At 33.5% G+C, this 14,676-nt stretch overlaps 1 protein-coding gene across 6 annotated transcripts in view; it reads left to right on the top strand.

Annotated features, from left to right (window-relative positions):
* LOC113496173 overlaps positions 1-14,676 on the top strand; it is a 75,382-nt gene that overhangs the window by 21,360 nt on the left and 39,346 nt on the right. For 3 of the 6 annotated variants that reach the window (XM_026875311.1, XM_026875309.1, XM_026875310.1), the window contains exon 8: positions 6,525-6,558. In XM_026875311.1, coding sequence (XP_026731112.1) covers positions 6,525-6,558 — 34 coding nt within the window. Of the gene's footprint in view, positions 1-6,524; positions 6,559-12,221; positions 12,462-14,676 lie in introns of those variants that run through there. The other 3 variants (XM_026875314.1, XM_026875313.1, XM_026875312.1) reach the window with 3 other exon arrangements.

Genomic DNA, 14,676 nt, shown 5'->3' with positions numbered 1-14,676 from the left:
CAGAATATAAATATTAAGAATTACATTCCATTGTTGATAGAGGAAAACTTTGGCAGCCGTAACAATTACAGGAATATTAATAAAGAGTTGCTCGACGCCCTTGACGATTTTCGGTTGTATGGAGACCGAAACCGAGATCTTAGCCGATTTCCTGTTACATCAAACATAAACGAATATTTCATATTAAAATTAGCAAATTTTCTTATGTACATTTTTATATATTATATTTGATAAGGTAGAAGTTTAGTTAACTCATCTTCTTGCAGTTTTCCATCCTAAACATGTTACTAATATACGGAGAGGAGTCCCTCCATCAAGACTTTCTGGGCCCCTCATGTGCCTGACTGAAACCTTGTAAATTATATTATCATAGATTCATATATATGTTCCATGTAATCTCGCCATGTTCACACAGTGTCAGGTGCGTAGTCTGTTGTGTCGCATTTTGTTTACCATGCAAATATGTTTATTATGTAAAAACCTTTACCGTAAAATGGTACGAGTTAGATTCGATGAAACACTCGGCCGGAAAATGGCTGACATTATCTCTTGTCCCGGTTATCATGATTGACGATCAATTTGTCTGTAATAACCTGAGCTACCTCTTGTCTTAATAATGCTCAGTCGTGACGGATAATCAACTCTCTTGTAAGACGTTGAAACATTAGATATTGACAAGTATCTATTGTTTTTTTAACTAACGTAGAACAATAACTAATTCTAACGGATCTCGAAAAGGAGGTCTTTCAATTTGCTTTTATGTTTATGATACAGTTGTTGTAGAATGTGGATACGCAATTTTAAGTAGCTATATACATGACAAACAAAGAATTTATATTCGAATAATGAATACATGAAAGTAGATTATCTATAGGAGACTATCTATAGGTAATAAAAGTGTCTCCTACAGTTTATTACCCTGTTATCATCATCCGGATCAGCGGGCCGTATCTCTGTATCTTAAATGTTTCCATTTTTTATTGCCTAATATTAGATCAGCACCGAGGCTACGATTATCAGTTGTTGACATTTATAGATCGTCACAATGATATTTATATTACACTGGCATCTAAATAATATGGCCGCAAATCTTTGACAATTTTATTTTTGAGTAAACAAAAGCTTTGTTCTTGAGCTGACTAATTCCAATTACAATAACGGTATTGTATAAAGATGCAACTTATTAACTGAGTTTTCGATATATGAACGCCTTTTGTGTTCGACTGTTCATATCAGCATTCCATACGGCGACGATGATAAAGGTGACCAGTTTGACGTTGAAATCGTTGTACAATGTTGTGGGTAATGTCAATGAAGTCATCCTGTATTTATGCAGATAACATTTGCTTTGTATTTAGTGTTCCTTGATAGTACTGAGTTACTGACCACTATGACCGACGATTAGACGACCCACGCTGTGTAATACTCGAGATTACTTCTTGATTAAGCCGCGGTTCGAAGCTGTTGCTGCACACTTGTTTTTGCTGTACTTATGTGATCAGGATTACCGTACTGGTCTTTGCTGCTAGAGTAAGCGAGAAAGAAGAACAATTTTATTTAATTATGACACCGTTGTAACTAATGTAATCCTTTTGTCGCGGGAGTTTAGCAAACATTCAAGCTAACTGCACAACGACACCGAGACTCAGGACAAACATTCGTGGTTCACACAAAGGCTTAACCTTTGCGGGAATTGAAGTAGTGACACTTAGCGCACGACAGTTGGATGGCGTGGTTACCTCAGCCACTCGGCTAACCGTGCAGTCGTTTTGTTCATTATTTGTATTTTTTAATTAGATTCTCACGTTTTCTAGAGTGAGACTTCCGTGACAATACAAATATTCTAAAAACTGTGTGTATCTGTGTTAAAAGGCTTTTTTAAAGCTGTTTACTTTATTTTAATCTCAAAAGTAAAGTAAGGGGAAGAAATAGAAAAGAGCCATCCTTTATAACATTCTTTCCCGTTGACCTATAAGTCTGATTGTTCGTTTTTTATGGCAAATGCAATATGCAAGTTAATTTAACTTACTTGAAAAGTGTATTTTTATGCAATGTATAATAAAAAGTTCGATGAGTTCGTAACTTTCCCTTGTAGTCCGATGTGCTTTAACTTTTTCAATACAATATTTTTTTTGTTTATATGCATACTTTTGCACTTCATTTATTGTGAACACTATCAGCGTCAGATTTTATTTACCTAATACCTCAAAAAGATGTTCTGGCGAATATAAGAAATATATCATTGCATGTGAATGTTTTATTTGAGAAAGAAGTTGATTAGGTATATGAACTTTTAATTGATTTGAAATTTCCGTTTTACGAGAAATAACCAAACCGCAAAGATTTCTTTACTTTTTTCTTTTGATCAGTAGACCGAGTATATGCCCAGTTTAAACGATGGCACTTATGAAATTATTTTATTATATTACTTAGTCCTCAAGCAAATTACGAAATTCCTAATAGCATTTTAGACGAGTAAACTCAATCAACGAAGGGAAGCTCCTTCGTTGATATTACATTATATAAATATACATAATTATATCGTCTCAGTCACCTCTCATTCCTGGTTCAAATTCCTTACACATCATACTTCCCATAAATAATTTGAATAAAAAAACCTGTTTTTTATTACAATATTGACCTTGACGATAATTCGTAAATGAGTTTTTTGGTGATCATTTTTACCAGCTTCTAAAAAAAAATGGTTCGGGCAGTCTTATATCGCTATATGGATGAATAAATCGCGTAATGGTTGCGAGTGTGATGATCCTTACTGACTTAGATCCGTACTGCGGGAGATATTAAAAATATAAATATATTTAGACATAATTAACATGAATATAGTTTTTTTAGTACACTTGTTCCTTTTTCCATTTCATAAGTTTAGATGTAGAGGTAAATTGTAACACTACACTTGATAATGGCTATGAAGTAATGAGGATACAGCGTCTCTGAAGTCAAGTAATGTGCTCTAAAGGAAACATACCGATTATATTTCATTCATATTTATAACTCGCCGGTTCATATTTATATTTCTCTGTGGAAGATCTTTTGAAGGAATGTATTTCCGACGGGATTGGTGGTCTTGAAATAAAACACTACATATATCGTAATAATGTCATTTTTAATCACGAACTCTATGAAATCTTAATATTATTAATAGCAATCAGAATTTTACAGTTACCATCTTACCATTTCTTTTTCGTCGAGCACTGATGGCAAAGGAAATTGCTTAGGGAAAGCAATTATTATCCAAAGAAATTGGTAGAAAGATTTTTTATTGTACCAATTAATATTATTGAAAAGTTTCGTTTAAAAATAAATCTTATATTAAAACTAGTTTTTCGCCCGCTTCGAGGTCGCGTTATATCGCGTTTCCGAGAGAACTCTTCAAAAGTCCGGGATAAAAACAGTTCAGTGGTTTAGACGTGAAAGCGTAACAGACAGACAGACAGAGTTACTTTCGCATTTATAATATTAGTTGGGATTAATAAAAGTAAACTCTTAGCAATGATGACACTTTGAAAAGCTCTATGGGACAAGTGCGCGCGAAACTTCATTTGTTATGGTTTCTCAAAAAAAAAAACCAATTTTGTAGTTTGCGATAATATCGAAACGGTTTTTTCATTTGTTTTTAGAATTTTAAAAACCAATAACTCTTAGAACTGTAAACGAATTCGTAGTGTCCTTTGCGAAACGGTAAAAAAGGCAATTTTTATTAAGTATTTTCAGTCTGTTCAAAGCACTGAAATACATTTATCACGTAGATCATAGTCAACAAGTGAGAACTACGCTGTACTAATGAATCACGACTATTTACTCGCATAATGTCTTAAATACATACATTATGTTAATTGCATTCAAATATGTTAGCTATACGTGTCAACTAAATAATACACATTTATTAAACATGCACTATCAAAGTTATCAATACAATAACAAGACATGTTGCGATTGTAAAATGAAATGTTTTATCAGTCTATTCTGCAACAGATTACAAACTACCAGAAAACAAACACTCGAAAATTAAAAACACGATTGCTCACCGGAAAATTGGAAAACACCTTTTTTTACTTTAGCTAGTGTCAAACGCAGTGACGTCATTGTAAGGATTCCAACGACCGTATACAACATCGCTTTAGCCAGTAGTTATCGTGGACAAAAGAGACTCACATACACGGATGAACTCTGAAAATACGCTGCTTTCAGTCTTGTAATTTAATAATAAACACGTAAGAGTGTCTAGTGCAGTATTGGGTTCTAAATGATCTCTAAAGGATCTTCTGAAGGATAGCATATTCTATTGTCCTTAAAATATCATCCATTTTCAAATTGAAAAATTTGTCATCACACTATGATACTCGTCACTTTTATCAAATTCGTAAAATTGATAGATATTTTGTTTTTCGACACATTTACGTTGCATTACGACGGAGACGGAGTCATATTGTACTTATTGCTAACAGTAAACACAACACAGCCCAATTATACTTTATTCATATTGGTCATATACAGTGGGCGTGTACCTATTTACAAAAGCACATTGTATCGCTAACTACATATTAACTCGCTCATTAATACGATTTAATCTGTGGCGCATTGGCTCTGATTATATGCAAATTGACCTGTTATTTTCTATTATGTTTGGCGTAGGTTTATGAACTGTTATTAGTTAGGTACTCACACTAATTAATGAACGAGTGACAAGCAATGTTAAGTAAACAAGACTTTTTCGTTTGTTTTTGATGAACTGGGTTATTAGTTCATTAAATTTAGTACAGCGCATTTACATTATGCTGTAAGACTAATTAATTATTCTGTTCGGTTCTCATTTATTTTTTCGGAACTGCTTCGTTACTGGAAAAGTCGTTTCCTATTTCCATACTCTACAATTGGCGACTATTAACCGTGCATCACGTTCGTCCAGGGACTTTACCGCCTCGCAATAAACTAATATTGCAGTTTTGGAAGTGAACATCGCAAAACATGACATAGTTTGTCACCTCTATCTATTATACCTATATCACTTTTAGTGGCAGTTTCAGGCCAGCGGGCTTGAAAACTATACCATCCTATAATATACACACAGAGATGTGTGCCGTGTAGAATTATAGAGCGATTCTTCGAATAAAGCTTAGCTAACGCTTTTAGATGTTGATCATATCTCCAAAAAAAATAATCAGTAAACTATTTAATTCATGATGTAAAACGAAATCGGAACTAATATTGAGTTTAAATAGGATGTTTTCTAAATCGTTTTATTCGAGTACTACCAAGACTATTTGCCAAGAATGTGAATACTTATTATCCACCGGGGATAACATGTCGGTTTTACATCCCCTGTATATGGAACGGAATAGGGTTCTGTCAAGGAGTACGAGGTGTGTTTGCATTTACGTGATAATGTGTTCTATCCAATTTACCCTGAGATGAATGAAAAAAGTTTTGAGCAAATATGATTTATTTATTAGCACGGTAAAAGATAAGATAAGATTTTGCAATTGTCTGATTATATTATGACTACTCGGGATTTATTTGTGATTTTCATTCAGCTCAATGCATTCCTCAAATAAATACCATGTCATTTTGATAAATAAAATATCGGTCCTAAAACATCCACTCTTTTTTCCAGTAACGCATATAATTATATAAATCACAGCTCATATTACAGTTTTTAGCGTAGGTGTTTGAAGTTTTATTTAAATTTGCATGTCTATGTTTATTTAATTATTGATTGACCCAGTTATCAATAACCACCAATCGCGACATTCTTGCGTGTTGATTGAACATAATAATTTAGAAACGATATCCTTTAGCAAATTGCACAACAGAAACTGCTTACTTTAATGAAATCTAATTATATTTTTAAAATTTATTATTCACTCGTAAGCCATGCACACGAATTAAAACGTTGTAAACTTGAGTTATGACCGATAGCGGGATTGGGTTTATGAACAATTAATATTGTATCAGTTTACCTACTATATTCACGTTGATTATTCAATTGCAATTTAGGAGAAGTTGTTTTAATTCGTCGGATCTCTTAAACTTCGTCGGAATTTAACCTGTTTAATTAATTCAACCAATATATACTGAACCTAAAGATCCTTTGTATCTGGCGTGTTTGTATGAAGATCAACGTCACTTGCCATGCATAAGGGTTGAAACCGCAGGGAACAAGGCTTTCTATTGTGACATAGTAGCGTCGTTTGCAGATTGCAAAGCCTATGGATTATTTCCGTTCCTACGTTGTTGTCGACTGCCGTTTACGAGAACGTAACGTTTTACGTTAAGAGATTTTGTCATTTATTTAGATACCCTTTTGCTTTGTCTTAAATTTAAACCATTTCTATTAATAGATATAATTTTGCAGCATTCTTTTGTCATCTTTCCAAACCATTTTAGATAAATGTATCGTTTTATACTTTTTTAATTTAATTTTAACCTTATACTTATGTTCCGTAATGTTTGTAATTGTTTTATATTTTTGGTTTTATAATTTGTTCATTTTCTATTTCTTACAGAGGGCGTTAGCTCACCAACAACAGTATGCTACAGGTATGACGTTTTTATCATCATTATCATCATTGCATGAATATCTTTTTAAATCATGGTTATGGGGGAGTTCGTTAGATTAAGATACTTTGACTTCCTTGTCTATAATTTGGTTTGCCGCAGTAGCTACCATATTTTCAACAACATACATGAGTAAGTTACGTGCTATGGGACTTAGGTACCTGTGCAGTGCACATCCTGCTGACATAGGACATGAGATACATTTTATCTTGACATCCCACAACGTTATTACAAATACTTCCTGCAAGCCTACCTGTTCACGTCCCGTTCGTCAGAGGCTTTTATTGAAAATGGTTGTCGTAAACAACCGAAGAGGCCACTCGTATCCTTTGGTATTGTATCATTGAAAGAGGTAAATGATAAGTACGAAAAAAGTCTAGGACACTTGCAATTACTTAAATTTCTATGCACAGGTGAAGAGAGATTTCATGGCGATTTTATTGCATGTCTGAATCGAAACCATCAAGTGATTTGTCGGTTTGTCCGAGGATACTCTTACAAACAGAATTAGGTTTTAAGTACCACAAGTTCCCGTCCATCATTTACGTTTCTTCCACAGTTGCAAAAAAGCGATAAGTAATTTATCTTATCTGTAAGCTCACATATTAGCTTCTTTCAGATAAATATCATTGTGTTACAAAGCCCATTCAAACAATCTTATTTGATGAGACAATGGTCATAAAATTATTTACACATCTACTTTATATAAAGTAAAATTGGAATACAGATTGTTCTAAGCACATTGTACATGTGAAGGGGAATCTCTTGAAAGGGAATAAATTGTGTATGATTTTTTTTTATATTTAGATAGCCAGTACAAACGAATTATTTGTTTATTGGTGGTATGTAAATATACGTTGATGAAACCCTGAAATGTATTGAACCTAAAGTCACTTATTGAGGAGAAATATCAACCAAATTGTTCACATTTGAAGTTATATGTTCCAATGCGTTGTAAAATTGCCTAAGCCCTCCAAGAAATCAACGCGGAATCTTCGTTACTAAAAATTTCGTCACGAATTACACAAAATAGCATAGAATACGCAGAATACTTTAAACTGCACTACTTTACGGGCTCTTTATTTACATTGAACGCCCCTAAGGTTATAAGTCTTGAAACAAATGGCACGTTAAGTGTATAAAATGTAACCAAATAATTGCTTCTTCCGCGTAGCAGTCGTAGATCACGTAAACCGTCGTGTTACGTTGTGGTCATACGAATACGTAAACGTTTACGTTTTGCGGTGTGTGATGCTTACACGAGACAGACGACTATTAAAAGCATGTATGTTAAATTCGATGGATTTATATGTATAGGTAGTTTTATATATAGGTAGATAGTTAAATAGCTGTAAAATTATGAATTCATAGCGATATATATGTATACTATATTAATATATGACAAATATTGTTGATTTAGACAAATTGCCACAGCTTGGGAGTGTGCGTTTTGAATTTCATAAAAGTATATGTGAAATACGTTTTTGAAGCGTTTAAATTGTCGAATTTAAATGTGGACGGCGACTGACTTACGCAGAATACAAATGTTTGTTTTGTAAATAGGTCGATGGTAATAAATTAAATAAATTTCTTTTGTTCACGTACAACGATAATTAAACTCGACCACGCATTTTCCATTAGCTTGCAGTAAAACGAAACTGTAAAAGTAGTCTAAGAAAACCGCTTCAGAAGTTACAATTAAGATTGATTTAAAGAAAATGGATTCAGCCCCTCTCAAAAAAAGAAAACGAAAGCTGAGACTTAAGTTACTTCTTTAATTCCTTCTTAAGTACTTTAAATTAAGACGAGCCTGTAAGTTGAGACCTCAACTATATAACTCTTGTTGTCATTTTTAACTTGAATATATTTTTATAAAGGTCGTAAGTATTTTTTTTTTCTATAAAATATTGTTATCAAGCCTGCCTGCCGGCCATTTTCTTGTGTTGCGAAGTCTATTATGACTTCAAACTTTTTCAAACGCATTCATGCATATTTCAAAGTCAAGGCATTTATTTTATTACCATGTAACATGTAAATTGTAACTAGTATATTATATACACAAACAATATTCACGGCGAATTGAGTTGGCAAATAGATTAAATGTAAATAAAATGAATTAATGTTCATTCAATTTGCATGAAAATAACATTGAACTTCGCAGCTGTGTACATTTCATGCGTAATTACACTGTCATCGTCGAATCGATACTAATATTTCCACAAATTAAAGGAGATTACTCAAATTGGCCTAATTGATTACCCAAATTGGTCTTTCTGTGAGAGACGCTTGATTGGGGTTCGAACATTTTACGTGGTCGATTAGTTCCGAACCACATACCGACATACCTGACCTTTCATGGTTTGATACAAATTTTGAGGTTAGATTGCGATCCATTTGTAAAAACACTAATTTCTTTACTTAGTTCTGTAAAACCACAGCATATTTTTTCAGTCTTCAATTGAAATCAATTCCTACACTTGTTTTATCTCCAGCTAAGAAAAATAATTTTGCTCGTTTCCGCCTGCAGGAGAACTTATTGAATCAAATGCGGAATCAACATCAATCAGTCTATTTTATTGAATTAGAAAAAAATAGCTAAAGGCCTCTTTATTTATTTCCCTCTTCAATTTTATATTCGAGAAGAAATGATATCGTGAAAGTTGCTTTGATTGGGATTCGTCTGATCAGCGCTTCAACTCACGATATCGATTTCAGATTTGTTTAGTTTTCGTTTACTTTTTCTTTTGCCTGTTCTATCTTTCTTAATAAAATCTGTATTATCAGACGACTTGTACTGGGCTTCTTCTTAAAGAGAAGGCATTTAATCATTGTTAAAAATTTAAATCTCTGTAGATCCTGGTATCTCACTTCCCAGGCGACTAAGGGTACAAAAGTTTAATAACTCTTCAGCTTCAGCTTTAATTTGTATTGTGGGTTTAGTGCGCTTGAAATAAGGTCGCCTAATTATATTTAGCACACCATTCGAGAAGAGATCTTTTGAAGTTAAAGCCGTTTATATTTGAATAAGTTTTCTTTTAGCCGGAGGAAATTCTGTGTCGGTAATCTGGATAAATAGTTGTATTAGATATAAAATAATGGTACCTATACTGTTAAAAATGTTCGGACGATCGTTTCAACACATCTTTCACCCATTCCTTTAACATAAAACCGGTTGGCAGAATTTGTAATTAAATCCGATATTGTTTAAATAATTTTTAGCTACTTATTAAACCTGCAACTTTAATTATTATGATCAGGAAGATTATGTTCTTTTGATACATAATTAAATGATTTATCGAAGTTAATAGACGATTGGATTTATGCTCATGGATCAAGGATCAAAACTTCAAGCTGAATAAAATATTTGAATTATCTCTCATATCGTGAACCTTATCGGACATTAGCTACAGACATTTAATTTACTTTTAATAAATTGTTACAAAAGGGAAAATTCTATATTAGAGGAACTCAGCCTGTGAAATCAAGCGTTTTGTATTTGTATTTTTTCAAAGGCTTTAATTGGGTCAAGTCTCGTGAGCCTCCTACATTTTGCAAGCTTCTATTAAACTTGAATATATTTATGTATTTTGCTTAGATCACCTCTGAATAACACTTATATTGATCTCGATGCATGGACGCCAGGATAAAAAGTATCATGACGCCCCTTAAAATCTAAATCTTAAGACCTAAAATCGCTGGGCCGATTTTTTTTATTTTAAATAAACCACATTTAAGTCAAATTTCAAAGTCGTAGTCCATTCAAGAAAAAAGTTTCATATAAACTTTGATGCCCCACAGAAAATTCCGTGATTCTTACTTCGATATTTGTTTTTCCTATTACCTCAATTTATGGATATAAAGGAGAACATTAAATTTCTCCCTTACTCTACGTCTATTACAGAGGAAAATAGCCCTTTAACATGATTTACTCTATCGTCCAACCAATATTACCTCGCAAAATTGTGTTATGCTCGGAAGCGCACGTCGAACACACTTACAAGGAACACTTAGGCATAGCAAACAAGCAGACATCAGCTGACTAACTAACTTACTTGCAGAGGTAAACCCACTGCCTACCTGCCACCGCCTCTATATGTTGCAGGTGTCCAAGAGTGACAGCACACTACGCTATGTAGAGCGCCGTCTCTCTTCCCCTACTTTAATAATATAACTTCAAGCCATGGTGGCAGGCTCTCTAAGCAGTTTCCATTGTTGTGAACAAATAAGATGTGATCAATCACCACCCATTGTCAGAAAATTCAAAGAGCGAGTTAAGTAAAATTGATGTATGCTCCGGCTATATTAATTTTAACATTTTTGTTAGTACTCTATCGCATTAGTATTGGCTAGTGTTGATTTTCAACCATAGGCTGTTTCAAGAGTTTTTTTTTCCTAGGCATTTAGTTCAAAGTTTCACAAATATACTGTCACACAATATTCGTCCAAATTAGTGAATTTGCTTCCGATCCGATTGTGAATCTATTTATTCTCTTACTGGTTACCATCTATGTCTTAATACTAAACGTTTAAACCTAAGATGGAGCTATAGTATCTAAGTGTCGACATGTAAATAATTGCCGATAAGTACAGGTTTGTTTTGTACATGTATTGGTAATATCGTCGATAGTTTACCTCATTATAATATTTTGTTTTGTATGTACGCGGGCGCTGCGTGTACGGACGTTTTCCGCATCGTATTATATTCAATGCATTATGTATGAATTTAATATATTTTCTCTGTGTATTCTGTATACTTGACCTTCTTGCCTCATCGCTCGCCCTTTGTAAATCCTGGTGAATGTCAGATTTTCAAGTAAAAGATTTTCTGAATATATACTGCGTTACTTCATTCCGACTTTATGTACTTATTTTTTTTTATTACATAATTTTATAAAGAGTTTAATATAATACGACAGTTTTTTTTAGATAGGCCGTTCTTGCTAATACTATAAAAGGCCCAAGTGACATCAGCAGTAGACAAATCAAGGCCAATTAGCGTCGTGCTGCGTACATCTTACGTTATTACTTCGAAAACATTTGGCCAATATCTGTAATCAGAAATTGTGAATTAAATTATGCTTTCCATTATCGTAATTCAATTAATAATTTATAATTTATGGACATCATTGATTTCAAAGTTCTCTATCCCTTTGTTTATATTTAATCTCCGAAAACGATTATGAACAAGTTGTCGACAGCTAATTTTCGAATCCCCAACAGTGTGATGAGAATGAGATTGACAAATTATTAGAAGGTATACCGTATATCACGTGAGAGATCCAATAATTCGGAGGCAATTCGCGTTCCAATTGGTTGTAGGATTTACAAACAACCTTCGCGTTAGGAAGACTTGAATGATTCTATAGAGTGTTGTAATTTACCCACAAGAACGAAATTGACTAAGTTGTTTCTAATTAAATTATTAAAGTTTTTCGTTCCTTCAGTGTTGATTAAGAGTATGGTGTTGGGTATGGTGTTTCGCGCGCTCGCAGTGGCGGTGCCGACGTGACGCGCGGTGGCGGGTCGCGTGCCCGCCACGCGGTCCGCTGTGCCGCCGCGCCGTGTGCCGTGCTGCTCGAAACCGCGCGTCTTCTCTAATGCCCTCTCGTTCCCACTCTCTTCGTTAGCTTATTCCACTAAGTTAGTGTATCTACGTCCGTGGCGAGTGAGTGACGTGTCGCGCGCGGCGTACACACACACGATAATAATAACGATACAATGAACTGTGAATATTTATTTACGATGCACATAAGCGGCACATTGTGTTAAATCGCCCATGAACGGACGGTGCGGATGTGGTACTAGATTACTTCCCTTTGTTTGATCAGATCTCGGCGGAGTCGGTGTTACGGCGTTGTGTTTACGTTTTTCTGTTGTGGCACATGGTATGCGTTCTCGTACAACTGTTTGGCTGAATATTAGCTGGCGCATTGCGACACATGTTGTAAACAAAATTGTTTGAATCACAACGTAACAGGTCCGTCATATCGTCTCGAAAACGCGCCAAAAAAAACTGACGGCCAATATCCATACTTAATTTTTTGTCAATATTTATAAAAATCCATTAATTCGTTTCTCTAAAAGTGGTAAGGCAAAAAGATGTAGCTTACTTACTAAAAATCAAAGTAAAAAATCGAAATACTGAAATATCAAACTTGATATCTTAATTTATAAATTAATATTTGTATTCTAAAACTATAAGGTATGTTCGTTTTTCTTATCATTGCTATTTATAGTTCATGAAGTCATTCATTTTATAATAATTAAAATATAATTACTTAATATCGGTCTTTGTTACTTTGACGTCAAATGACCAAAGGTTTCTCAGAAACGTGGTAATATGTTTTTGTTATTACCATAAAAAAAAATATTTTGGTCCAGGTACAAAGCTTTTAATCACGGAATTCATAAAAGAAAAGCAATCTGTATCAATTAAAATGAAATGATGTTCGTTAGTCGTGTCGAGTACGACATAGGCGAAGAGTTAAACGAATTCAAATATTTTTAGTATAAAATATCTTGTTGTAAATTCCCACGAATACATAACAAAATGTATTAATCTATTTTGACATTTTATTTAGATTGTATTTATTACAATATTTTTAATATTATTATTATTCTATTTTCCGACTCCAACATACTTGGGAAAAGGCTAGAATGGTTTTTTGGCCTTTGTTGTAAATGTTCAAATTATAAAATAATATTTTTTTCTATTGAATTTGAGGAAAATACTTTGAATTTAATTATACTAAGTATTATGCCAAGTTTGGGGATCAACTGTGTTTGTCTTCTTCTAAAACTATGAACTTATTAACACATTTGTGTATAGTATTATTTAGATTAGAATTAGCCTAAATTGATTCACCTGTTAGCATCTGATAGCCAAATCTGCTCGAGACATCGCAAACAACAATGTGTTGCCAATATTCGTCGTCTTCTCAGTTCCTAATATTTACAAGCGTCAAAAATATAAATGTATATTTCAAAAATATCATATTGTAACTATGAACAAAATGAAATTAGATTTGAGAGATTAGGTTTGATAAAATGTGACAGCGACAGTTCAGCAACCGTTGAACCGTTCACATGCAAACAATTTTTAATCTATTTTTGAATCCTTGATCGTGCCAATCGACTGTACCCTCGATATAGCCGTCGTTCAGTATTGCCAATATAGCTGAATTAAATTAATGATCAAAGCGCTATCGACAGAAAAAAAATCCTCAACCTATTTTGACAGCTCACCCACAATAATGTTAGTAGAAAATCTCCTGAAAAGCTTCAAGCAATATTCGAATAAATGTCAGCAAAAGGTTATAGCTAGTTTACAAACAGAGTTATCCCATCATGTTTCACAAACGCAAGATAAACATTTCAAGGTTTGATTTCATCATATATAGATTTAAACTCAAATATTTACTTTCGAATCATACTGATACCAGCTACATTCAACTTCAAAAACCTCTTTGGTGTGTGATTCAAAGGTGATTCTGATGCATATATTAAATACGGTATAAATGAATTACTAAATTATAATATTGTCTAAGTGAATTAGGAATTGGGAGCGGAAACTGTCGAACGCTCGCATTTGGTGTTTCGCTGACACCTGTACAAACTTAATGTGTTACGTAATTTAGCTGCGCAAGTGTCATTTCAGTTACATTAGCTAAAACAATAGTTCACCAAATTCCAACCTTGCCAAAAGGAAATTATGCTATTGTAGTATAAATACTATTGGAATCAGAATATAGTCGTTAATACAATTGCGTTATTTTTTTATCGGTAAATAACCGTCTTGTACAAGGAAGGTACAGTAATCTGTATGTTGTAACTACTTGTAACATTCTACGCATATTGTAAATATACCATGATAACGATTCACCTTGATACTAAACTTATCATTTTTAGAATTTCAGTACTTAAGTATTTTAAACATTCTTTGCCAAGAATGGGATTGACTCCAAAATCTCCAATATACATTATTATTACAACTGCTAAATACTTTATGCCCTTTAGAAATCTTTCTACCATTTCCTTATGTTATACGTAAGGCCCAGCTTAGAGGCCATTTATGACACAGTTAATCAAGTTTCTCCAACT

Source organism: Trichoplusia ni, chromosome 7 (genome assembly GCF_003590095.1).
Source record: "Trichoplusia ni isolate ovarian cell line Hi5 chromosome 7, tn1, whole genome shotgun sequence".
Classification (NCBI taxonomy): domain Eukaryota; kingdom Metazoa; phylum Arthropoda; class Insecta; order Lepidoptera; family Noctuidae; genus Trichoplusia; species Trichoplusia ni.
The sequence above is the reverse complement of the archived record's forward strand: the minus strand, read 5'-3'. Positions and strand labels throughout refer to the sequence as shown.